General features: G+C 41.2%; 2 protein-coding genes across 3 annotated transcripts in view; one reads left to right on the top strand and one right to left on the bottom strand.

Annotated features, from left to right (window-relative positions):
* LOC126259566 (phospholipase DDHD2) overlaps positions 1-27,713 on the top strand; it is a 210,044-nt gene that overhangs the window by 14,792 nt on the left and 167,539 nt on the right. The gene's annotated exons all lie outside the window — the stretch shown is intronic.
* The window catches only part of LOC126259567 (uncharacterized), a 67,284-nt gene continuing 44,894 nt past the window's right edge, over positions 5,324-27,713 (bottom strand). Inside the window, exons 2-6 of one of the 2 annotated variants that reach the window (XM_049956473.1) lie at positions 20,182-20,383; positions 17,165-17,324; positions 10,626-10,752; positions 5,819-5,992; positions 5,324-5,429 (exon numbers count right to left, since the gene is read on the bottom strand). In XM_049956473.1, coding sequence (XP_049812430.1) covers positions 5,422-5,429; positions 5,819-5,992; positions 10,626-10,752; positions 17,165-17,324; positions 20,182-20,383 — 671 coding nt within the window. In that variant the 3' untranslated portion in view covers positions 5,324-5,421. Of the gene's footprint in view, positions 5,430-5,571; positions 5,739-5,818; positions 5,993-10,625; positions 10,753-17,164; positions 17,325-20,181; positions 20,384-27,713 lie in introns of those variants that run through there. The other variant, XM_049956472.1, reaches the window with a different exon arrangement.

Here is a 27,713-nt window from a genome sequence, read left to right as displayed (position 1 = left end):
GAGCCATTCAGTTTCAGTCTCTATTGAACCAGATATCAACGGTCCAAATGGTGGAAGAGGATGGTAATAGCATCCCAATGGTAGAAGAGGTAGGCAGAGGTTGAAGCCTGTAGTGCACCTCTAATCTTCTTATCTCACATTGGAATAAATGTATTAACTGTTATATAGGTTAATTTTGAAGCAATAAACAGTTTACTTACATTTTGTCCATCTATCTCATTTTCATTTGACATAAGGGTACTCTACAGCTCTGAAGAGGGATTCTTGTGAAAGCTAGCTGCATTCTCAGTCTTGTTTATGTGCCACTGATTACTCAGTGCTTCAACTATTCATGAGTTGTTACATTTACTCCTTAAATTATTTATATTCTACCAATGTCTTTCCATTATCAATTTATACTTCAAAGATAACACTTTATGGAAGCTAGCAAGTTTTTTTTTCATATTTGTAGTAGCAGTGCTACTTATATTTTGGCACAGTCATATTTTGCAAATGTAATGGTGGAAGTTACTGTAATGGAAGAAAGGAAAAGCTTCTCCATACACCAGAACAAGTTACAGAGAGGAGGAGTTAATAGTGAACCGTAACAGCTAGGTTTCAAACTTGAGACCAACAACTCCAAGGTACAGGATGTTTTTGGATCTGTAATGATAAAATGTAGAAGAAACATCAGAGTGAAGCTAGCAATAAAAAACAAAGAAAACTATAAATGGCTGGGGGAGCAGAAGATAGAAGGAACTAATAGGGAAAGTATGACGACACAGTTACTGATTACTGACATAATATAAGAGAAACTATACAAAAGATAGAACATGATGATTCAAAAAGTATGACAGATGCCATCGGAGGTGGGTGAAAGACAGAGAACAGCTAAAGAAAGTGAATGAAAGTTTGATAATTTCAGGAGAATCACGTGGATGGCAAGAGTCAAACAAGTACCATGGGCCAATTTTCATTTCTAGAACACAACAGCACTGCTGTTCGGAGGAGATGCAAATGGTCTTTGTATGAAACAAGTTTCACAAGTTGTTAAACATGCTTAGTACTGTATAACTGCTTGTCGTCAGTGTAGACAGTTTTCTGTACCTGTTTATTCTGAATTATAAGTTGGTGTACCAGAACAGAATGAGGAATAAATTTGCAGGTCACTTTTTTCATAGTATTGTCTGCACTTACTACTTCACAGAATATTTAGTGCCAGAAGGAGGGGGCGAAAAATATTAATGTGAAGTCATGCTAGGGTATGGGAGGAATAAATATTCAGATCAGAGATGGGTAAGAGGGGGAGATGATTAATTGAACAAAAACACCTCAGAAATCCACTTTTACAGAATTATGGTCACAGTAGAAGAGCTTTATTGTATGCTTAGATGATGTTGGCATCGTCTTGGGTAAAATATTCCGGAGGTAAAATAGCCCCCATTCGTACCTCCGGGTGGCGACTACTAAGGAAGACATCATTAACAAGAGAAACAATACTGGCGTTCTGAAAGAACCAGAGGTTGTAGAGACCTTCAGAGAGAGCATTAGGTAATGATTGACAAGAAAGGGGAAAGAAATACAGTAAAGGAAGGGTGGGTAGCTTTGAGAGATGAAATAGTGAAGGATCAAGTAGGTAAAAAGTCAAGGGCTAGTAAAAATCCTTGGGTAACGGAAGAGATATTGAATTTAATTGATGAAAGGAGAAAATATAAAAATGTAGTGAATGAACCAGATGAAAAGGAATACAAATGTCTCAAAAATGAGATTGACAAGAAGTGCAAAATGGTCGAGCAGAGAGGGCTAGAGAACAATGTAAGGATGTAGCAGCGTATGTAAATAGGGGTAAGATGGATACTGTCTACAGGAAAATTAGAGAGATCTTTGGAGAACATCAAGAGTTCAGATGGAACACCAGCCCTAAGCAAAGAAGGGAAAGCAGGAAGATGGAAGGAGTATATAGAGGGTCTATACAAAGGCAAAGTACTTGAGGGCAATAGTATAGAAATGGAAGAGGACGTAGATGAAAATGAAATGGGAGATATGATACTGTGTGAAGAATTTGACAGAGCACTGAAAGACCTAAGTTGAAACAAGGCTCTGGGAGTTGGCAACATTCTATAAGAACTACTGATAGCCGTGGGAGAGCCTCTCGTGACAAAACTCTTCCATCTGGTGAGCAGGATGTATGAGACAGGCTCCAATCCCAAAGAAATCAAGTGTTGACAGGTGTGAAAAAGTACCGAACTATCACTTTCATAAGTCAAAGTTGCAAAGTACTAATATGAATTCTTTATGGACGAATGGAAAATCGGTAGAAGCCGACCCCGGACAAGATCAGTTTGGATTCCGTAGAAATATTGGAGCAAGTGAGGCAATACTGATCCTACGGCTTATCATAGAACATGGGTTAAGGAAAGGCAAACCTACATTTCTAGCATTTGTGGACTTAGAGAAAGCTTTTGACAACGTTGATTGGAATACTCTTTCAAATCCTGAAGGTGGCAGGGGTAAAATATAGGGAGCAGATGGCTATTAACGATTTGTACAGAAACCAGATGGCAGCTGTAAGGGTTGAGGGGCACAAAAGGGAAGCAATGGTTGAGAAGGGAATGAGCAGAGTTGTAGCGTGTCCCTCTTGTTATTCAATCTGTATATTGAACAAGCAGTAAAGGAAACAAAAGAAAACTTTGGAGTAGGAATTAAAATCCATAGAGAAGCAATAAAAACTAGAAGCAATAAAAACTGTGAGGTTTGCTGACAACATTGTATTCTGTCAGTGACAGCAAAGCTCGTGGAAGAGCAGTTGAATGGAGTGAACAGTATCTTGAAAGGAGGAGGTAAGATGAACACCAACAAAAGCAAAATGAGGATAATGAAATGTAATTGAATTAAACCAGGTGATGATGAGGGGATTAGATTAGGAAATGAGACACTTAAAGTAGTAGATGAGTTTTGCTATTTGGGGAGCAAAATAAGTGATGATGGTTGAAGTAGAGATGATGTAAAATGGAGACTGGCTATGGCAAGGAAAGTATTTCTGAAGAAGAGAAATTTGTTGACATTGAGTGTAGATTATGTGTCAGGAAGTCTTTTCTGACAGTATTTGTATGGCGTGTAGCCATTTATGGAAGTGAAACATGGATATTAAATAGTTCAGACATGAAGAGAATAAAAGCTTTCAAAATGTGGTGTTACAGAATAACGCTGAAGATTAAATGGGTAGATCATGGAACTAATGAGGAGATACTGAGTAGAATACGGAGAAGAGGGAATTTGTGGCACAACTTGACTAGAAGAAGGGATCAGTTGGTAGGATACTTTCTGAGGCATCAAGAGGTTGCCAATTTATTTTTGGAGGGAAAGTGTGGAAGGTAAAATTTAGAGGGAGATCAAGAGATGAATACACTAAGCAGAGTTGAAAGGATGTAGGTTGCAGCAGTTACTCGGAGATGAAGAGGGTTGCAAAGGATAGAGTAGCATGGAGAGCTGCATCAAACCAGTCTCTGGACTGAAGACCGAAACAACAACAGGACGACCAATCTGTGGCAAGCATGTAGATGTGTACTTTTATCCCAAATTTCCCTGGTTAGTACCTGTTCAGTGCAGACACATATTGAACTATCACATGTTAACTCCTTAAGTTGATAAGTGAGAGCTGCGAGCTGTTCTAAATTCATATACAGGCTCTGTTACAATATGTGAGATGTTTTTTGACTCTGGCATTACACAGCACATGATGCCAAGAGTCTTGTCATACAGCACAGCACAACACAACAGTAGCTTTACCTGACAGCATAACACTACTGAAAACACTCAAGCTGTTCTGCTTACTGTACAAAGTTCTTCATTCTCATCACCAGCTGCCAGGCACTCTGTGGCCATAGTTCCAAAAACAGTGCTTTCCCAACCTACGGTTGCTTGACAATATTTGTGCAATTCTAGGTGCTCATCAAAACTATTTCAAATGTGCATACTTCTGTTCAAGTGAACAGATTTTATGGAAACAAGTGAAGGGTCAAAAGGCTTAATGTAATATTGCAGCCACTTATGAGAACCAAACTTGGCAGTGTTTACACTACAATAATTGGACAGTGTTTACACTGCAATAACAGGTTTTGGCTGTCTTGCCTTTCAATTTTAACATATTTATTGGATAATTTTGTGCAAAATCGTTGTAATCAGTTATATAAGAGTTTTCAGATCCTCTTATAAAATGTGTATCATTTCATTAAAAATATATTAGCTTTAGTATATCAGCTAGTACAAGAGCTAAGAATAGCAACCAGACAACAAAATTACATGCTGTTCTGAAAATAGTGCTACTATCATTTGCCAAATCACTGTTTCGACATCTTGAGTTGTTAAAGTCTTCTGAATCTTGTGCTGTATATAATGACCTGTCTCACAGGTGGTTCTTTCATCCATGAATTTTGAATTGTGAATTTTGAAGTGTGGATAGCAGTAATACACTCATTGCAATTATTCAGATATTTATAACTTATATAAAATACTGTGAAAATGCATATATTAAAGAGAGTGGGACCAGCATAAAATCTGCGCACAAGGACAAGAAAGGGAAAGTTCATCTTTAAACATCCCTGAAGGGAAAGTTTATTTTCAGATGCATGTTAATCAAAATAAATTCTAATTTTATAGGTCCTAGACAGATTTTTAGGTATCTGTAAGCAAGTTTACACATAGCTTATTCAGTCATCTCTCACCCATCTTCTTTTCTTAACCCATCATTCACACCATTTCTTTTCCTGCATCTTAGTTCTACCCATGCTCTTAATGACTTCTGCTGATCTTCTTTTCCTTTTGCAATGTTAGATTTCATATCAATTCTTCTTTCATTATTGACTGTCTTCATGTCAGTTCACATGATAAAATGATGTAAGTCATTTCCTTTACAACTGTTTGCTTCACGCACACGCTTCATAATGCACATTATCGTTGCTAGTATTTTCTGTGTAAATGTCTCAGGTTGCCAAAATGTGTGTGTGTGTGTTGTTGTTGTTGTTGTTGTTGTTGTTATCATCATCATAATTTTTCCTCAGGATAGGGGGGGGGGGGTGGATACTGGAATAAGGAGGTTTTGCGACGGTGGATTTTTAAAGGAAATGAGAAATGTTGATACGAGTCATATGTTAGGGGATGTTAGGGATGAGTGAACGGGGGATTAGCAGTGCATTTTCTCTTTATTTATTTATTTCATCTTCAAAAATTTTGCACACTATTGATGTTAATACTTCATACAAATTGAATAATATCTAATGGTACATATAATAATAATAATAATAATAATAATAATAATAATAATAATGATGAAGAAAGCAGCTAAATCATGTTACAATTAGTATAAGTTAATTTTTTTTATCTTCTTGTGCACAATCAAAAAAGTCCTGCCCATTGTTGTAGGTGTAGAGCACCATGTACAAATCAGCAAACTGAAATTAAATGAAAAATGTTTACAGAAAATTAGTCTGTCAAAAATACATTAATGTATGCAATAGACAGCTGCTGCACTGTGAAGATTCTAGAAATTTTTTGAGTCTCATATGTGTAAAAAGTTCACATAATCCTGTTTAAGTTTCTTTCTTAGAAAAGTCTTTGTGATTCTGTTCAGTCTCTTGACATGGGAAAACTATGAGATTTCTTCTTTTGATGTACACAAACAATTATTAAAACGATTAACAATATAATAATTATAATAGCCAACACAATAGCTATAATTTCACCAGTTCCAAGAGTAAATCCTGTAATAAAACCGAGAAAAAAATGTGAGAAGATAAAAATGCATAATATAGTATTGTATAACTTCAACCAATTGTCTTACCTGAAACATTTATTTTGTATCTCACAAAATTTCCAGCTACGTCAGTGACTAATATCTCGACTTCATTAATGCAGCAACTAACACTATATTGGTATGTTATTGTGCCTCTGATGCCCATCACTAAGTGGTCTGATGTTTGTAGTTGAACAGGCTGTGTTGTTATTTTGCGTATTCCTGGTTAAAAAAAAAAATATCAAATATTCATTGAACACACACACACAAAATAATAACAAAATAATATCACAAATAAAGTAAAGATAACATTTGTGTCTTAAAATTGTCATCTGTGTCACACGTAATCACTGATTTTGTAAATTATTTTGATAAGTAACTGAGATCAGCAGTGAAATGATAGATTTTCATTTCAAGTGTCTATTGGTTGATGGGCAAAAATATGTTTAGTTGTGTAGCCAGATTTCTGCAGAAAGTCCCTTATCCCTCTTGTGTGTCAGGAATATAGTGGATTAGTGACAGCTGTAAAAGTGAACACAAGGTATCAAGCAGTGGGAAGTAATCCGTAAGAGACCCAACATTTACAGATGTGCAGAGTTTCTGTTGGATGATGAAGCTGTGAACATAGATGTTGATGCCAACCTGGGGTGACAAACTAGTTGTTGATTTCCTTGTAGTATGTAAGATATCAATGGAATGAGTGTGTGAGATGATAGATTATCTACTATAGGCAACTTGCACTAGTATTGCTGAGCCGACATGAGAAGTATGCAGGGCTACCAGCGCTGGAGTGAAATTAGTTAAGGACGATAGCTCAAAAGAAGCCACCACTAATATAAATGCCAAGCCTCAGCATTAGAGCACAGAGTGGGTGTAGTTGTGAAGTGTACAGTGCCTCAAATGTCAACTAATAATTGTGTACAGAAGACATATTAAAGGGATAGAAATCCTGGGAAATTGGAGATAATTGCAAACATAATTTACTGTGAAACATTTAGCACATGTTATATGTGAGAAACTACTCTTATGTCAAAAAATTCTCTGTCTCGCATATGTCACCACTCATACCTCCACTCACCAGCTCCACATGTGCTCTGTTTATGCCTCCTAGACAGGACTTTAGAAAACACAACTTTTAGAAAAAAAACCGTCTGCTTGTCCTGAAGATGTCATACTGTGTTGAAGGTGCCTTAATAGACATGTTGGTAGATTGTAGGATGGGCATGATTACCAGGGAAATCAAATTGTAGGTGGTGAAATGGCTGTGCTATAAGAATCCTTGTGCTTGTATCAAGAAGCATACCAGCCTCCTCATCAGCTGCAGCAGCTGTGGAAATACCAGTGAGATAGGTTTTCCTAGCATACTTTATGGGAAACAGAAGTAAGCAATACAGTGGTATCAGAGGCCCAGAGAAAATCAAATAGTGACAACTAAGAGATGAGGGAACAGCATTTTAGTGTAAAATAACACTTCATATATCTGTACTACCCCAATTAATCTACCTGATTAGCATTTGGGTACAGCTTTACCACCACAGACAGGGAAACTCTTGTTGTCATAAAACCTGGACTGTGACATGTTGACAAGGACATAAGACTGTGGACAAGAACGATGATAGCACAAGAGAAGGATACAGCCCTCAAGAAATGGGAAGCCGTTGTGTTAGAAAAAAAATTGTGAGACGTGTGACAGTCAAAAGGAAAGCTAATAGAACTGTTGGAGGCCCAAAGAGAGAACCTTATCAGGAATTATATGATCCACTTGAAATGCCAGATGGGTATACGGAAACAAATTGGTTGGTCAGTGCATAGATAAGAACTGCCTAAAACACTAAACATTACAGGAGCATAAAATAAAAGGATGGCAAAATACTACAGGGCAAATGCCAAATCCAGGAAATTTCGGAAGCTTATTTTAATCAGCTCTTCAACACTGAATTCCTTCATGTCCCAATCTCAGGAAGCACAGAAATTAACGGGTGGAAGTAACTGGAGAAGTAGACAATTTGAAGAATTTTGTTTAAGTTGACATAGCCTCAGATTTTTCAAAATTAGCTGCTCTGTAGGAACTTTTTAGTACAAGTTACCATTTCTCTTTTGATACAAAATGTATGCTCCTGGGTAGTAAATGCTACTTAACAATAATAGTTCCTTATTACCCATTCATCAGAGAAATTAACTGTTCCAATTTCATCAGTATCAGAAGTGCAGTAACAGAAGTTGGACAGACAAATATAGACACCAAGAAGATAACTACAAATAAACCTATTTTACAGAAGTAATACTTTAGTTTGTCTAAGAAAGAAGGAAATAGTAAAATATTCAGGGGAAGAAAGGAAGGTTGGGGAAGGAGAAACATGGATGATGAAAATTGTTACCCTTTTGTAAAATGAGTAAGCTAGCAGTAGGCAATACCTGGCTTACAAAGAAGGAAGGTCATAAGGTAACATGGTACAGCCATGATTTATTGAGCAAATATGTAGTGAACTACATAATATGTGACTGTGTCACAATGGTAACAGTCACAGATATCAAATTAATACCGCCCAAAGCCCTAGATAATAATCATTGTCTTTAGGCAGTGACAATTAGAGGGATTAAAGAGGCAAAGGAGCCAGAAAGACTGGAAAGAAGGACAAGAGTGTGAAAGTTATAAGAAGAGAAATGTAAAGAATTATTTCATAAAATAGTAAATGGCAATCTACTGAGTTACGAAATGCAGTCGGCAGAGGAGGAATGGGGAAGTTCAAAACAAAACTACTATTGTGGAAGCAGCAGGAAAAGTGCACGGAAGAATCAGTGATAAGAAAAAGTGGATCGAAACACTCTTGTGGAATAATAGACTAAGGGAGGATGTTGCTAAGAAAAACAAAACATTTTGTACTGTCTATGCAAAATAAGCTGACACTTGGCGTGGGGGCTGATGGGAGTGACTGTAAATGGGAGATGTCTTACAGTCACTCCCATCAGCCACCGCTTCACGTATCAACTTAGTTTGTGCGTGTAGTGTATGGCATCGGGAGAGAACAGAGGAAGCAAGAAATGAATACATTGAGAAGAAAGGGGCTAAGAGAACAGTCACAGGAGAGAAGAGGAAATGGATGGAAAAGTGGACAAAAATGATTAAAGAGGACAGTGAGGGAAGTAAGAACATCCACTATGGAATGGTTAAGGCTAAGAAGAGAAGCTAGATGGAAAATGTCAGGATGATCAGTAAAGAAGATCAAGAAGTTGGGAATGTATACATTGTTAAGGAGATGTGGAGTGAATAAGTTGAAGAGTTACTGAGCCCCAGTGGAAATATGGAAGAGGAAAATGAGGAGCGAGGGAATGTAGTGGATGGTGAGATGTACGTAACCGGGATAGTTGTAAAGGAAGTGATAAAACCATGAAAGGAGGAAAAGCACATGGACTACATGAAATAAGTGTGAAGATGATGAGAGTAGTTGGCATTGTTGAAGAGCAGTGGCTCTGTCGGGGTATGGGAACAGTATCGAAAGAAAGAAGATACCTGAAGACTGAAAAAAGAGAACCATAGTGAAAATTTCTAAGACGGGTTGCAGTAAACTGTTAAAATTATTGTGGAATTTTTTTTCTGTCATGCTGTCAAAGTATTTGAGAAGATCCAGGAAAAGAAAATGTAGAATATAGTGTTGGGGGGGGGGGGGGGGGATCACCGAGAAAGGAACAATGTTGTTTTTTGACCAGGAAAGTTGACATTTTTAGGGTAAGGCTGCTCTAAGAGAGAAACTATGAATATTGTAAGAATGTAGTAATGGTATTACTGGATGCTGAGAAGGCGTGTGATAGTGTAAATAGAAGCAAGGACTTGGAGACTCTTCAGAATAGAGAAATTTTAAGGTTGGTGATGAGAAGAATAAAGGAAATTTATCAAGTAAGTGTGAATTGTGTAAAAGTAGGAGAAGATAAGACAATGGTTTCAACATAAAGATGGACTAAAGCAAGGACATGCAGAATCCCCTATACTTTTCATCACTATTATGGATGAGGTAATGACAGGAGTGGAATCATGAATAGGAGATGAAAATATGATGTTTGTAGATGATTTAGTGGTCTGAGAAAATGGAAGAGGAGGGGTGGAAGAAAGGCTAAATTAGTACATAGGAGAAAAATGTGGGACAGTGTGAATTGAAAATTTAATCCAAAGAAATGTGAAGTGATGGCAACAACGAGGAATAAGAGGAGAGTAGCAGTGGAGATAAGTATTGGAGCAAAAGTACTGAAGAAAGCAGAAAGCTTCAAGTAAGTGTGGAGCATAATAAAAAGACAACGGGAGGAATAGTAGCAAGGTTAATGTAAGGGAAAGGCAAGCCAAGGTTACTTGCATCAGAAATGTGGATAATAAAGAAGAGACAGGCGAGCAGGATACATGTTTGTGAGATGAAATTTCAAACATAGGACTTAAGGGCTTAGAATACTGGATACAGTAGGAAATGAGACAGTGAGAGAAATAGTGAAAGAGAAGCTCATGCAAGAGGTCGTAGAAAAGACAAGCTTAAGACAGTATGAGAATGTTAAAAGAATGGGAGTTGGCAGGACACTACGATGTGCCCACGAAATGATGATAGGAGGCTAGAGACCTAGGGGAAGACCAAGAGACAGATGGATTGTTGGAGTGAAGGAATGTTTGATGAAGAGAGGGGAGAAGATTGGGATGGAGTGGAGAGATAAACATGGTGGGAGGACAGGGAAAGAATTGGGAAGCTTATTTTCTAAATAGTCTGAACCAGGGGCTGGAAACTGTAGAAGATGATGGTAAATTTAAATGTCCCATTGCATAAACAGGACGTTTTATTTAGTGAAAGAAATAATAAATTACATTGTTCATCCTTACCAGAACTGTCATCCTTCACTGTAGCTTCAAAAGTCCAATTTCTGTAAGAGCATGTAGTAGGTTCTAGAGCTCCATCACAGTTTTTGGTGATTCTGTGACTTACGGATGGCTGAGTTGTGTCTACAACCTGCAAACCATAAACTTTGATACAACTTTTATATTATATAGTATATATAAGGACCTTGCTGTTGGTGGGGAGGCTTGCATCCCTCAGCGATACAGATAGCTAATAATACAGTAGGTGCAACAATGATGGAGGGGTATCTGTTGAGAGGCCTGACAAGTGTGTGGTTCCCGAAGAGGAGCAGCAGCATTTCAGTAGTTTCAGGGGCAACAGTCTGGATGATTGACTGATTTAGCCTTGTAACATCAACCAAAACTGCTTTGCTGTGCTGGTACTGTAAACGGCTGAAAGTGAGGGGAAACTACAGCTGTAATTTTTCCGGAGGGCATGCAGCTTTACTGTATGGTTAAGTGATGATGACATCCTCGTGGGTAAAATATTCCATAGGTAAAATAGTCCCCCATATGGATCTGTGGGCAAGGACTACTCAGGAGGACTTTGTTATCAGGAGAAACGAAATTGGCATTCTACAGATTGGAGTGTGGAATGTCAGATCCCTTAATCGGGCAGGTAGGTTAGAAAATTTAAAAATGGAAATGGATAGGTTAAAGTTAGATATGGTGGGAATTAGCGAAGTTCAGTGGCAAGAGGAACAGCACATCTGGTCAGGTGAATACAGGATTATAAATACAAAATCAACTAGGGGTAATTCAGGAGAAGGTGTAATAATGAGCAAAACAATGGGAACACCGATAAGCTACTACAAACAGCATAGTGGACACATTATTGTAGCAAAGACAGGCATGAAGCCCACACCCACCACAATAGCACAAGTTTATGTATCAACTAGCTCTGCAGGTGAGGAGGAGATTGAGAAAATGTATGATGAGAACAAAGAAATTATTCAGATAGTTAAGGGAGCTGAAAATGTAATGGTCATGGAGGACTGGAATTCAATAGTAGGAAAAGGAAAAGAAGGAAAAGTAATAGGTGAATATGGACAGGGGGAAAGGAGTGAAAGAAGGGCAGATGTGGACTCTGACCACAATTTATTGGTTATGAACTGTAGATTTAAACTGAAGAAACTGCAAAAAGGCAGGAATTTAAGGAGATGGGACATGGATAAACTTAAAGAACCAGAGGTTGTAGAAGGTTTCAGAGGAAGCATTAGAGAATGCTTGACAAGAATGGGGGAAAGGAATAGAGTAGAAGAAGAATGGGCAGCTTTGAGAGATGAAATAGTGAAGGCAGCAGAGGATAAAGTAGGTAAAAAGACGAAGGCTAGTAAAAATCCTTGGGTAACACAAGAGATATTAAGTTTAATTGATGAAAGGAGAAAATATAAAAATGCAGTAAATGAAGCAGGCAAAAGGGAATACAAATTTCTAAAAATGCTAGGGGTAATAGAGATACTGCCTACAAAAAATTAAAGAGATCACCTGTATGAATATCAAGAACTTAGATGGAAAACCAGTCCTAAGCAAAGACGGGAAAGCAGAAAGATCGAAGGTGTATACAGAGGATTGATACAAGGGAGATGTTAATGAGGGCAATATTACGGAAATGGAAGAGGGCATAGATGAAGATGAGATGGGAGATATGATACTGCATGAAGAATTTGACTAAGCGCTGAAAGACTTAAGTTGAAACAAGGCCCCAGGAGTACACAACATTCCATTAGAGCTACTAATAGCCTTTGGGAGAGCCAGCCATGACAAAACTCTTCCATCTGTTGAGCAAGATGTATGAGACACATGAAATACCCTCATATTTCAAGAAGACTGTAATAATCCCAGTTCCAAAGAAAGCAGGTGCTGGCAGGTGTGAATATTACCGAGCTATAAGTTTAATAAGTCACGGCTCGAAAATACTAACATCAGTCCTTTACAGAAGAATGGAAAGACTGGTAAAAGCCGACCTCAGGGAAGATCAGTATGGATTCCGGAGAAATGTATGAACATACAAGACGATACTGACCTTATGACTTCACATAGAAGATAGGTTAAGGAAAGACAAACCTATGTTTCCAGCATTTGTAGACTTAGAAAAAGCTTTTGATAATGTTGACTGGTATATTTTCTTTCAAATTTTAAAGGTGGAAAGGATAAAATATAGTGAGTGAATGGCTATTTACAATTTGTACAGAAACTAGATGGCAGTTATAAGAGTCGAGGGGCACAAAAGGGAAGCAGTGGTTGAGAAGAGAGTGAGACAGAGTTGTAGCCTGTCCCTGATGTTATTCAATCTGTATATTGACCAAGCAATTAAGGAAACAAAAGAAAAATTTGGAGTAGGAGTTAAAGTACAGGGAGAAGAAACAAAAACTTTGAGGTTTGCCTATGACATTGTAATTCTGTCAGAGACAGCAGAGGACTTAGAAGAGCAGTTGAACGGAATGGACAGTATCTTGAAAGGAGGATATAAACTGAACATCAGCAAAGGCAAAACAAGGCTAATGGAATGTAGTCACATTAAATCAGGCGATGCTGAGGGAATTAGATTAGGAAGTGAGACACTTAAAGTAGTAAATGAGTTGTGCTGTTTGGGAAGCAAAGAAACTGATGATGGTCAAAGTAGGGAGGATATAAAATGTAGCCTGGCAATGGCAAGAAAAGCTTTTCTGAAGAAGAGAAATTTGTTAACATCGAGTGTAGATTTAAGTGTCAGGAAGCCCTTTCTGAAAGTTTTTGTATGGAGTGTAGCCATATATAGCAGTGAAACATGGACGATAAACAGTTTAGACAAGTAGAAACGTTGTACTACAAAAAATGCTGAAGATTAGATGGGTAGATCATGTAATGAATGAGGAGGTGCTGAATAGAATTGGGGAGAAGAGAAATTTGTGGTATAACTTGACAAAAGGAAGGGATTGGTTGATAGGTCACCTTTTCATGCATTAAGGGGTCCCCAGTTTAAGTACTGGAGGGAAGGGGGCAGTAAAAATCTTAGAAAATTTTAGAGGGAAACCAAGAGGTGAACACAATAAGCAGATTCAGGGGGATGAAGGTTGCAGTAGTTAACTTGGAGATGAAGAGACTTGCACAGGATAGAGTAGCAAGGAGAGCTGCATCAAACCAGTCATTGGAATGAACACCACAACAACGAGAGTGTACTATAGGGTTGTGCACAGCAGTCATTACACTGTCATATCAGTGAAAGATAATAAAGTCATTTTTCCTAAATGAAAAATACAATTGCATTGCTTGAAAAATGCTCAAAATGTTTAATGGCACTGTAAATGAAAATATTCATAATCCCAAATATACATAATACAAGTGTGGTAGGATTTTGAAACCAGTTGCAACTGTAGTTACTCACTCACTGATGCCCACATTCACTCTTCATTGGATTAGAAATGCTTTCCTTCTAATGCATCTTTCAACAGTCCAAAGATGTAAATGACATTGGAGACAGTTAAGGTGTCATGCAGTATCTTTGATGGTACAGCAGTAACTGAATGAACAGTAAGACTGTGGACATTGTTGGCTAATAGAAATACTTGTGAATTAAGAAATTAGCGTCATTGGCTACAATAATGCATTCACTATGTTGTTCATAGTAGCTTAACCACTTTCTATGTTTTTATACGTTATTAAACCTACTTCTGCATTACCCCTATTAGATTTTGTATTTATAATCATTTATATAACTGACCAGAAGTCCTATTCCTCCTGCTACCGAACTTCACTAATTCCCACTATATCTAACTTTAACCTATTCTTTTTTCATTTTTAATTTTTCTAACCTACCTGCCTGATTAAGGGATCTGACATTCCACATGTGGATCAGTAGTATATTAGTTTTGTCTCTCCTGATAACGACGTCCTCCTGAGTAGTCCGTGCATGGAGATCCAAATGGAGGACTGTTTTACCGCTGGAATATTTTGCCTAAGAGGATGCCATCATCATTTAACCATACAGTAGAGCTTCATGCCCTCGGGGGAAAAAATGGTGGCTGTAGTTTTCCATTTGCTTTCAGGCATTTGCAGTACCAGCACAGTAAGGCAGTTTTGGCTGATGTTTCAAGGCCAGATCAGTCAATCATCCAGTCTATTGCTGCAATTGCTGAAAAGGCTGCTGCCCCTCTTCAGAAACCACACTTTTGTCTGCTTCTCAATTGGTACCCCTCTCTTGTGGTTGCCCCTACTGTATGGCTATCTGTATCGCTGAAGCACATCAAGCCTCCCCACTAAAGGAAAGGATCATGGTTCATGGGAAAATGGGGTGGGGGAATTGTAAGACTAATAGTTTCTGAAAAGTTACAGTTCTCAAAAGTAACTTGTAACTGAGGAGAAAACAGGCTACTTTAAATTCTCTAATTCAGATTGTTTCTACGTAAGTTATTTATCTCGCAAAAAGCATATGTGAAAGAAAGAGAAGTGGGATATTTTATTGCATTTATGGTTAAACAGAAATATTTAATGGCAATTTTACAGTGCAGAACTGATACAAAAATCAAGTTTATGCGAGCTTCTTTCAATGTGCATGCAACCAAAGGATCAAGAGTATGCTATGAAGTTATGTAATTTAGACATATTAGTCTATAGCATAAATATCGTGTAGATCCATGACACCATCACAGTACAAAACTAATGCATACCAATATGTAGCAGTTTGTGCAGGCTAACATATTCAATGAAATAAGAGATTGTGAAAAGAGTATGTATGAGAGCATAAATCACTACTTGTCAAATAGGGGAGGCAGTAAGGAGTGAACAGATATGAAAAAACTGGATAAGGACAAGTAGGACTTGCACTCAGAGGGTTCCGTACAAACTTAATTATGTATGTAGTTAATAATAATAATAATTTAGTGTGGCTCAGATTGCCTGGTTCATGTCTTTCTGATGGACACAACTTTGGTGACCTGTGTTTTCCCAACTAATGATGCCAGTTATCCAACGGAGGAAATTGGACGCACAGTTTAACATGGAGTCTGAACTGCATGTGGTTTCTAATGACTCTTCATATTGCTGAGAGGCGAAGGCTAGGTTTAAACAAACAGGAAAAAACCCATCAGCCAACGGAAATTTGATCCCATGACCTTGTTGTTTACAAGAACACACTTTATCACTACACCTTCAGGATCGACATGTATATCGATATTTCATCTATAGGTTTTGATGAGTGAGTTTGTGAGGATCAAACTATGTGAAATATACGGCCATGTCTTTTGATTGCGTTAACTTAGAAGCTTAAATTATTTACACAGCCAAGGGACCATAGAGCTTAGCATTTGACATAAATTTCAACTTGATATCTCTACCCCATTCCTGAGAAGAAGTGGTCTTGACAGTCCGACAGGTAGATAAACAGGCAGATTGACAGACAGACTGACTGACTGACCGACCGAGCAACTGACTGTTTGTCTGTCTGTCTGTCAGTCAGTCAGTCAGTCAGAGGATGGACGGACAACAAATTAAAAAAAAAAAAAAAGATATACTCACAAGTTAACCATTTTCAATTTTTTTTCCTTTACATGTACTGTGAAACGTTGCTTCTTGCCAAATTTTATGATTCTAGGTAAACGAGGAGTATCCTATAGGTTTTGATGGGTGAGTTTGCAAGTATCAAAATATCTGAGAAAAATGACGATTTCTTTTGATTTCGTTGACTTACAAGCTTAAACTGTTTACACTGCCAAGCGACCCTACACCTTAGTGTGTCACATTACTTTCAACTTGATACCTCTATCCATTTATGAGAAAAAGGGGTCATTACAGTTAGACAGACAACAAAGTGACCATATAAGGGTTCCATTTTCACAGATTAAGGTACAGAACACTAAAAAAGGGGAAAAGTGTTTTTGGACAAGTCTTTCCTCAGAGCTAGAAATGTTGAAGGGGAATGCAATTCCCCGCTGGGAATCGAACCCGGGAACACGGGCGCTGGAAGCGAGAACGCTACCGCACGACCACGAGCTGCGGACACATGTGCTCTCTCTCTCTCTCTCTCTCTCTCTCTCTCTCCACTCTATCACACACACACACACACACACACACACACACACACACACACACACACACACACGAGAGAGAGAGAGAGTGGGGGGGGGGCAGGAGGGTTGCAGAATAGTGAAAACATGTAGGGGAAGGTTTCAAGAAAGATTTGGGATGAAATAGAGGGAAAAAAATAATTGGGGGAGGGGTTGGTAAGAGTATGATGAGACCATAGGGGAATCGGGCTGCTGACAGGAACTGAGGTCCAAGCATACATTGCAGGATGCATTCCTACTTGTGCAGCTGAGAACTCTTGTGGTGATGAGGAGAATCCAAATGACTTTTGTTCTGAAAGAGCTGTTGAAGTCAATCTTCTTGCGTTGTGCAGCATGCTAAGTAGTATGGTAGGCCTCTGGCTACAGTTAACTGGTCACCTTTCATGCGGGCGACTAGAGGTCATACTCCTTTAGAATGCTGTGGCAGTGGTTCAAACGCATTTCATGTATAATATAGCTATACATGGTCATATGTATTACCTCTTCCGTGACGTAAAAATAGACGGTTGCATTTATTGCTTTGAAGTTTTGTGTTTCTGCTGAGCTGATGGTTATTAAGTCTAGTGTTCTCAGAGGCGTGTCTCCTGGTATAGTAACAGTAATTGATAACGTTTCAACGTCTTGTTGGCCAACATAAACTCTGGAAACAGAAAAGTTGATTGTCAGATTTCTCACAGAATAAAGTTTGCTTTATATTACTAACGTGTTAATGTGATACTTGACATTATGATAGAAAAGCGGGTTATGGTCATACCCTTCAATTATAGAGAGCTATAATGATGATTCATTCATTTTCAAAGCTCTATGTTTTCCAAAGTATTACATGTAAAAATATGACTGATGCAAGAAAAGAACCGTAACTCACGGACTTGAAATTGTGCCCTTCAATTGGCGTTATGAGAGCAGTGCTTGGATGAAATGGCGACAAAGGGAGAAAGGAGATTTTGTGTGCTGGAATACGCGACATGTTTATCTGTTAAAACAGTGCAGCATGCATTCAGAAGGAATTATGGAAAAGAACCCCCACGTAAACAGAAAAATACATGTTGATGTCGACAGTTTAGGAATACTGGTTGCCTTTGTAAATAGAAAAGTACGGGGCGACCATGTGTGTCATGCTATCGTGGAGAAGGTGAGGGAAAGTTTCGTCATCAGACCAAAATAATGAACGGTCCGCGCAACCCGGGTTCGATTCCCGGCGGGGTCAGGGATTTTCTCTGCCTCGTGATGACTGGGTGTTGTGTGATGTCCTTAGGTTAGTTGGGTTTAAGTAGTTCTAAGTTCTAGGAGACTGATGACCATAGCTGCTAAGTCCCATAGTGCTCAGAGCCATTTGAACCATTTTTGGTCCGCGCAAGCCACGAACTTGGAATTCCGCAGCCAACTGTGTGGAAAATTTTGCGACGGCAGTTACATTTCAGATCGTATTATCTGCAGCTCGTGCCATAATTAAAACCGGAAAAATATGGCGTGCGCTTTCAGTTTTGCATCGCAATGCAGGACTCACTTCAGGATGAACATTTCGACCCCAAGCTGATATTCAGTGAAAAAGCAACCTTCTATTTGCCTGGAAGGGTTAACCGCCGCAATGTGAGAGGTGGGGCACGGAAAATCCTCATGAACTTGTGGCGCATGGATGAGATTCGCCGATGGTTATTATTTTTTGAGCAATGTCACAGACGAAGCTGTACGGGCCGAGAAGACTGTGACGGGTATCTCTTACTGTGGGAAGTTGCAGCTTTGTTTCCACAACTGGCTGCTGATACCGAGAATTTCATCTTCCAATAAGACGGGGCACCCACTCATTGGAACATCGATGTTTGTCGCTATCCTAATGACGAATTTCAGCATTGCTCGATTGAGCGTAGTGGTGAAGACGACGTGGCTCAGTTCCTTTGCCTCTCCCCTCCCCAAAAGGTCGCCTGACCTAACGCCTTCTGTCTCCTTTGGTGGTACATTAAGAACCGTGTTTACGTACTCCCACTGCCAAGAACACAGGAACAGTTCAGAGAACGCGCCAGTGCTGCTGTGATGACCATTGACAGGATGTTGCTACATAAGGTATGGAATGAACTTGACTACCGATTGAACGTGTGTATTACGACCAGAGGGGCACTTATAAAAAAATGAAGAGTGCAAAATGCAAACTTGGTGAGTTTATGATTCTATTAAAGCATCAGTCATGCTTCTACATGTAATATTTTGGAAAATATTGAGCTTAGAAAGTGAGTGAATCATTTATTTAACCCTGTATATAGTACAAAAATTGCTACATTGAGGTGACAAAAGTCATGGGATAGCCATATGCACATATACAGATGGCGGTAGTATCGCGCACATGAAGTGCAAGAGGGAGTGCATTGACGGAGTTATCATTTGTACTCAGGTGATTCTTGTGAAAAGAATTCCGGCGTGGTTATGGCCGCACGACGGGAATTAACAGACTTTGAATGCGGAATGATAGTTGGAGCTAGACTCATCGGGCATTCCGTTTCGGGAAACATTAGGGAATTCAATATTCCGAGATCCACATTGTCATGAGTGTGCCGAGAATACCATATTTCAGGTATCATCTCTCACCAGGGACAACGTAGTGAGAGGACGGCCTTCAGTTAACGACCGAGAGCAGCAGCGTTTGCGAGGCTTTGTCAGTGCTAACAGACAAGCAACACTACGCGAAATAACCGCAGAGATCAGTGTTGGACGTACGACGTACGTATCCGTTAGAACAATGCGGCGAATGTTGGCGTTAGTGGACTATGGCTGCAGACGACCGACATAAGTGCTTTTGCTAACAGCACTACTCGTCCGCAGCCTCTCTCCTGGGCTCGTCAGCATATAGGTTGGAGCCTAGACGATTGGAAAACCGTGGTATGGTTGTCCCGATTTCAGTTGGTAAGAACTGATGGAAGGGTTAGTATATGGCGCAGACCCCACGAAGCCATGGACCCAAGTTGTGAACAAGGCACTGTTCAAGCTGATGGTGGCTCAGTAATTGTGTGGACTGTGTTTACAAGCAGTGGACTGGGTCCTCTGTACAATGAGCCGATCATTGATTGAAAATGGTCATGTTCGGTCATTTGGAGACCACTTGCAGCCATTCATGGATTTCGTTTCCAAACAACGATATACTTTTTGTGCGCGACAATGCGCCATGTCACTGGGCCACAATTGTTCGCTATTGATTTGAAGAACAAGCTGGACGATTCGAGCGAATGTTTGGTCACCCAAATCGCCGACATGAATGCCATCGAACATTTATGGGACATCATCGAGAGGTCAGTTCGTGCACAGAATCTTGCACCGGCAACAGTTTCTCAATTACGGACGGCTGTTGAGGCAGCACGGCTCAGTATTTCTGCAGGGGACTTCCAACGACTTGTTGACTCCATGCCAAGTGGAGTTGCTGCACTGCGCCGGCCAAAAGGAGGCATCCCATGACTTTTGTCACCTCAAGAGCTAAAACTGATACTGCAGGATAGGTTTTTCTTGCTTACCGTCTCACACCGGCTGTAATGAAGTTGTGCGTATCCGCGATTGTGAGGTAGAGCGCGACGGCGACGCTCCTCTGGTTGATGAAGCGCAGCCGGACCTGGGCCGTCTCTCCAGGCAGAGCTCTCAGTGAGGACGTGTCGTCCAGTTCGACAGTGACAAGCTCCTCCTGCCACTGCTGGCGTTGCTCTCTCTTCGGTCGTGACTCTGTGACAAGAACAGGAACTGTTAAGATTCACCAAGCGAAGTGTCGGGCGGTTCTTGGCATGTTGCTGTTACCGTAAGTCACAATACCAGGCTCCAACCGGCAAAGGAGCTACGCACCTTTCCTTAACACATTGCGGACGGATCCCGAGTTTACTGTTGTTTCGTGCGCAACTACGGACGGACCTCAAAATAGCTCGTGTCTTCTACACGCTGTCTGTAGATGCCATCTGGTGTGATTTACGAGACGTGTCTGAAAAGTGAGTAGCGTTTCGGTCTACCGCCACCGCTGCACTAGAGTCGCAGTTCCGCACGTTCGCAATCTTCTCTCTGGTTCGTCGTCTTTCCACTGACGCCATTACAGCCCGATTGTGTTGTGATTATATTTGTTAGTGATCGTTCAAAAAGTTTAAGACAGTCTCCGAGCCCACCGGCTGTGAAGTGCATTGTGTAATAAATTTTTTGAACGCAAAGAATTTTAAGCTAGCTGAAATTGATCGTCAACTTGTAGAGATTTATGGTGAAAAGGTGATGACTGATGGAATGGTGAGAAAGTGGATGAGACAATTCAGTGATGGACGAACCAGTGTTCACGGAGAAGTACGGAATGGGTGGCCTTCTCTTGTCAATGATTGTCTGGTTCAGAAAGTGAATGAGAAAATTCGTGAAGTCAGACGGTTCACAATAAGAATACTATGTGATGAGCTTCCAAAATTTCAAAAACTGTTTTGCGTGAGATTGTCACAAGTCGCTCAAATTTTCGCAAATTGTGTTCTCTACATCTACATCCATACCCCGCAAGCCACCTGACGGTGTGTGGCGGTGGGTACTTTGAGTACCTATATCATTTCTCCCTTCTATTCCAGTCGCCGGCCGGAGTGGCCAAGCGGTTCTAGGCGCTACAGTCTGGAACCGCGTGACCGCTACGGTCGCAGGTTCGAATCCTGCCTCGGGCATGGATGTGTGTGATGTCCTTAGGTTAGTTAGATTTAAGTAGTTCTAAGTTCTAGAGGACTGATGACCTCAGAAGTTAAGTCCCATAGTGCTCAGAGCCATTTGAACCCATCTATTCCAGTCCCGTTGGGTTCCCAAATCGCTTACGGGTGTCCACAAAACGAAGCGACTGTGGAGTACTTTGACATTGCTTTCCCGATCCCGATACAGTGGTGAGGGAGATGAATTCTTAAACAGAATTGTGACCGGTGATGAAACTTGGGTTCGTCATGTCACTCCAGAGTCAAAACAACAGTCGACGGAGTGGAGGCACTCACGGCCCCCCACCCACCCCCTAAAGAATAAAAATCGAAACATCGCTATCAGCATAAAAAAACCGTATGCACTGTGTTGTGGGCCAGACAGGACATTCTGCTTGTTGAGTTGCTTCGCAGAGACGAAATCTTCAGTGCCGTTCGTTATTGTGAAATAGTGAGAAAACTTCGGTGCGCAGTTCAAAACAAGGCTTGGAATATTTAGTCGACATTCTGTTGCTTCATGACAACCACGTCTCCATTCTGCTGGTTTCAGTTTAAACCTTATTCAACAATTCGGCCGGGAGCAGTTCGATCATCCGTCCCGTACAGCACCGATCTCGCACGCTGAACTTGAAGCGTGATTTTTCAGGAAGGCGCTTTGACTGCGAAGATGACGCAAAAAACAGCGGTTAGCAGTGACTGTCTTCACTGATCGCCTTTTCAGTGAAGAGGGCATAGAAAATTTGTTTTGATGGCATACAAAAGGAGTTGTTTTCCCGCTATTACAAATGTCTGAGCAGTGATGGTAACTGCGTAGCAAACCAGCTTAAGAAGTGCTCTTTCTTGTAAGAGTAAATTTTGGTGCGAAAAAGATGTTTTTATGAGTTTCTTACCAAAACGTTACTTATTCTTGGACATGCTTGATATTTTAACTGCTTCGGTGTTTACGCCATCGGTCAATGTATCAAATTTGATTCTCTTCGTGTGCATTTCACATATTTAGTATTTTGATTGTATTTTGATATTTAAAACTTAATGTTTTCGTCTTGAAGTTCTTCCTTCTTTTAGAGACTGTCCTGTTCAGAAAAATGAAGAATCTGAAATAGTTTCGTAGGTTCTTGCTGATTATTCAGATTTTGCTTGTGAGAATGAACATCCGGCTGACTGTGCGAATGAATGTCTTTATGCTTCTGAGGACTATTCAAGTGTCAGTAACATCATTAGATCTGTAAATAAGAGCAAGATGACAGTATTTCCCAAGTGATTCCGCCAGTAACGATGAAGGTTATTCTGCTTCTGTGAATGAATTGTTTTGTCATGGTGTTAATATTTCATTAGTGGGGATGTGAACTGTATCCCCTGACTTGGCAACAGTTAAATTTTTCATGTTAAAAAAATATATATTTGTAGCTCAGGCATAACTTCTTTACACAAGTTTCTTCTTGTAGTGCTTGGGGATATCAGGGCATGTTCCAGAAAATTTTTCTACAGTGAAATGCCCGTATGGCATTATTGGCCGGGAAACCCCCGTCTGGGTGGCTAGCCCGCCGATGGAGATGGGATGGAATGAAGAGGACAACACAATCACCCAGTCCCCGAGTAGAGGAATTTCCGATTCGGCCGGGAATCGAGAAGCAGCAGCGCTAAGCACTAGGCGACGAACTGTATTGTGCCACCCAAGTCACATACCATTTGGCCCCTCCTCCTCACAATCGTCTTACCTTGTGCTCTTGGTAAGACCTTTAAAAGTAAACAAAATCTTAGAAATGTTGTTGTCAGGGACCGTACCACAAACGGGAAAATGTAACCCTTGTAGGATCACTGTGTTGTTGGAGAACTACACATTAAAAAACTTTGTGCAAGACGGATGCCACGTCTGCTCACAATGCATCAAATCCAATTCGATTTCGATTTGTCACTCCTTCCTACGAACCGTTACCACGGCTACGTGCAGATAAGATGCAAGTTGGAGAGCTTATGGTAGAAACGCAGCCGTTTTTATACCTAATATCCCAACAAACTTAAAGGTAGTTTTCGGACATTGTGTTCTTGCTGTAGAAACATATGGCTGTGAACCTAGATTTTAAACGAGTTTTTCAAAAGAAAACTTCTAACAGCTCAGGGAGGTACGCAAAGGTGACTCCTAACTCCCACGAAAAAAAATCGGAAAAGAATCGAAGACATGAAAGCAGTAACAATAGTTCAGGATGTCGTAGAAAGGGCAGAGTCTCTAAAATAGAACTTGGCGGAGCGTACCGCACCAAAAATTGACGGTGTATAGACAAAGGGAGTACTAGTGTGAGTCCTAGAGAAAGGTAAAGACCATAAGGAAGCCACCCGACTGCTGAGACAACAACATAAAAAAGTCGCAGGCTTCAACTGCCAGAAGACAGAGAGGCGTATTCCTTACCTTAAGATGAGAGAGGCTACAGCTTGTAGAGGCTTAATTAGCTGAACCATAAATAAATAAAGGTGGAGCTCGATTCCGTTACAGATGTCTTCAAACTTGTACGGCAGTTGAATAATATACGGAAGAAATTTTTGAAAACCGTATACACGTCAATTAATGGGTGCAAAAGTGTTTTACTACACTCAGCTAGAACTCGCACGTGCTTGGAAAGTGCGAAAAAAATCACCGATGGAATGTTATTCTGATCTAGCATTTGGGAGACTCAAAATGACTTGAAGCCTGCTGGATGAGAAAAGATATGTACCAATTCCTATGCAGTATGCACAGAATCAGTGAATGTCTTGTTACCAGCTTGTGTGCTTTAAATAATTTAGCAATTATATCAGTATTTTTCTATCTCTTTCCATCGAGTAAATACGAGGGATATTCGGAAACTAAGTTCTGATCGGTCAAGAAATGGAAACTATTGCGAAAATTTAATAAAGCTTGGCGCATGTGTGTTTGACAGTGTCTCTAGTATCCCTGTCAGTTGCATCACTTGGCTCTTTTCGGTTCTGGGCGCATGGTGAGCACATAAAATGCGTATAGAATAGTGTGTCCGCCGACTATGAGGACCTGGTAAGAGATTTCGCCTGATGTTGTGCAACTGTCATACGGTTCCTCCTCCGTGACAATTCTCGGTCGCAATATGCAGGGGCAATGAATATTCTCCTGCAGCCTTTTCGATGAGAAGTGTTTCATCACCCGCACTACTGCGGTAATTGGCTCCCTCTGTGTTTCATCTCTGCTCACATTAACTACTGGCTATGAAGGCAACATTTTCGCACAGACAACGAGCTATAGATGAGCGCAGAGAATTGGCGGGAAGCAGAGGCGGCTGCCTTCTATGACGAGGGTATGGGAAAGTTGGTATAACGATGCGACAGGTGTCGTAGCTGGAACGGCGACTATGTAGAGAAGTAGCTGGAAGGTGGAGCCAACTGTCCCAAATGAAACGTTTCTGATTTTCAATGTACTTTCCATTTCGCGACTGATCGGAACTTACTTTCTGAACAAGTCTCGTATAAATATGCCCTCCTCCTTATATCATTTACATAAATGAAAAGTTTCCTGGTAATTAGCAGTATTACCATTCCTGTTCCTCCACTCCACTGAGATCATTTCGTCCACATTCACAGACATTCTAAAAAGCAAGCGGGAACCTGCCAAATCAGTCACGAATCAAAAGCGATACCGAGCTAGTTGGCGCACGTGTAAGACACTGGATTTGTGATCGGGAAGTTGGCAGTTCAAATCGGAGTGCGGCATGAATTCGCTTATGTGGAATGTGGGGAAGGTTTCTTTACATGGTCAACATCCGACGTTCCTTGCCCATTTATTCTCCAATCCGTACTTGTGATACGTCACTAATGATCTCATCATCGCCGGGACGTTAAGCTCTAATTTTTCTTCCTTTTTTCAAACACTGTAATCCGTTGTGTTTGTTCTGTGGTTTGACGGGGCGCGCCACGACTTTCTCCCCTATGGTGACCATTTCAGAGTAGCACTTACTCCCAACGCTCTCAACTATTTTTTGGATGTATTCCAATCTCGGTCCTTCCCTATAGTCTTTACCTTCTGAAGCTCCCTCTGAAACCATGGAAGTTATTTGCTGATGTCTTAACACGTCATGTCATCGTGCCCCACCTTCGTGCCAATGTTTTCCTCATATCTCTGTCCTCGCCGATTCTGCTGAGCACCGCCTCATTTCTTACCTTACAAGTCCGTCTAATTTTCAGCGTCCTTCTGGCGCACATCATCTCAAATGCGTCGATTCTCATCTTCTCCGTTTCCCCCACAGTCCGCGATTCACTTCCATATAGTACTTTGCCCCAGACTTATATTCTCACAGTTTTATCCCTCAATTTGAGGCCAGTGTTTTTCGCCAGGGATGCCCTCTTTGCCATTGTTAAGTCTGTTTTTTATGCCTCCCTTGCTTCGTCCGTCATACACTAGTTTGCTGCGTAGGTAGCAGAATCCCTTAACTTTAAGTTGATCGCTAATCTCATTTCTGCTAAACATTGGAATTCATATGTTGTGCTCATTAGACTTAATTCCATTCAACACGCCCTGTAATTCTTCTTGACTTCGGCATAGCATGATCATCAGCGAATCTTATCAATGGTATCCTTTCACGCTGAATTTTAATCCCACTCCTGAACCTTTCCTTTATTTCCTTCATTGCTTCTTCGATATATAGATTCAACATTAAGGGCGAAATACAGCGTCCGTGCCTTACACCATTTGTAATCCGAGCACTTCAGTCTTAGTCTTCCGTACGTATTGTCCTCTCTTGGTTCTTGTACATGTCATTTTTCCGTCTCTCCCTAAAGCTTACTGCTATTTTTCCCAGAACTTTGAACATCTTGCACCATAAACATCGTCGAACGCTTTTCCAGACTAAAGTCTACGGTAATATTTCCGGATCACGTCACTTCATTTTTTTGGTACATTCTCTATCGTTGAAGTGCGTTTCTCTTAATGTTTCTCCCGCGTTAATACACTCCTGGAAATTGAAATAAGAACACCGTGAATTCATTGTCCCAGGAAGGCGAACTTTATTGACACATTCCTGGGGTCAGATACATCACATAATCACACTGACAGAACCACAGGCACATAGACACAGGCAACAGAGCATGCACAATGTCGGCACTAGGACAGTGTATATCCACCTTTCGCAGCAATGCAGGCTGCTATTCTCCCATGGAGACGATCGTAGAGATGCTGGATGTAGTCCTGTGGAACGGCTTGCCATGCCATTTCCACCTGGCGCCTCAGTTGGACCAGCGTTCGTGCTGGACGTGCAGACCGCGTGAGACGACGCTTCATCCAGTCCCAAACATGCTCCATGGGGGACAGATCAGGAGATCTTGCTGGCCAGGGTAGTTGACTTACACCTTCTAGAGCACGTTGGGTGGCACGGGATACATGCGGACGTGCATTGTCCTGTTGGAACAGCAAGTTCCCTTGCCGGTCTAGGAATGGTAGAACGATGGGTTCGATGACTGTTTGGATGTACCGTGCACTATTCAGTGTCCCCTCGACGATCACCAGTGGTGTACGGCCAGTGTAGGAGATCGCTCCCCACACCATGATGCCGGGTGTTGGCCCTGTGTGCCTCGGTCGTATGCAATCCTGATTGTGGCGCTCACCTGCACGGCGCCAAACACGCATACGACCATCATTGGCACCAAGGCAGAAGCGACTCTCATCGCTGAAGACGACACGTCTCCATTCGTCCCTCCATTCACGCCTGTCGCGACACCACTGGAGGCGGGCTGCACGATGTTGGGGCGTGAGCGGAAGACGGCCTAACGGTGTGCGGGGCCGTAGCCCAGCTTCATGGAGACGGTTGCGAATGGTCCTCGCCGATACCCCAGGAGCAACAGTGTCCCTAATTTGCTGGGAAGTGGCGGTGCGGTCCCCTACGGCACTGCGTAGGATCCTACGGTCTTGGCGTGCATCCGTGCGTCGCTGCGGTCCGGTCCCAGGTCGACGGGCACGTGCACCTTCCGCCGACCACTGGCGACGACATCGATGTACTGTGGAGACCTCACGCCCCACGTGTTGAGCAATTCGGCGGTACGTCCACCCGGCCTCCCGCATGCCCACTATACGCCCTCGCTCAAAGTCCGTCAACTGCACATACGGTTCACGTCCACGCTGTCGCGGCATGCTACCAGTGTTAAAGACTGCGATGGAGCTCCGTATGCCACGGCAAACTGGCTGACACTGACGGCGGCGGTGCACAAATGCTGCGCAGCTAGCGCTATTCGACGGCCAACACCGCGGTTCCTGGTGTGTCCGCTGTGCCGTGCGTGTGATCATTGCTTGTACAGCCCTCTCGCAGTGTCCGGAGCAAGTATGGTGGGTCTGACACACCGGTGTCAATGTGTTCTTTTTTCCATTT

This window comes from Schistocerca nitens, chromosome 5, assembly GCF_023898315.1.
Source record: "Schistocerca nitens isolate TAMUIC-IGC-003100 chromosome 5, iqSchNite1.1, whole genome shotgun sequence".
Classification (NCBI taxonomy): domain Eukaryota; kingdom Metazoa; phylum Arthropoda; class Insecta; order Orthoptera; family Acrididae; genus Schistocerca; species Schistocerca nitens.
This window is presented reverse-complemented; position numbering and strand designations above follow the sequence as displayed.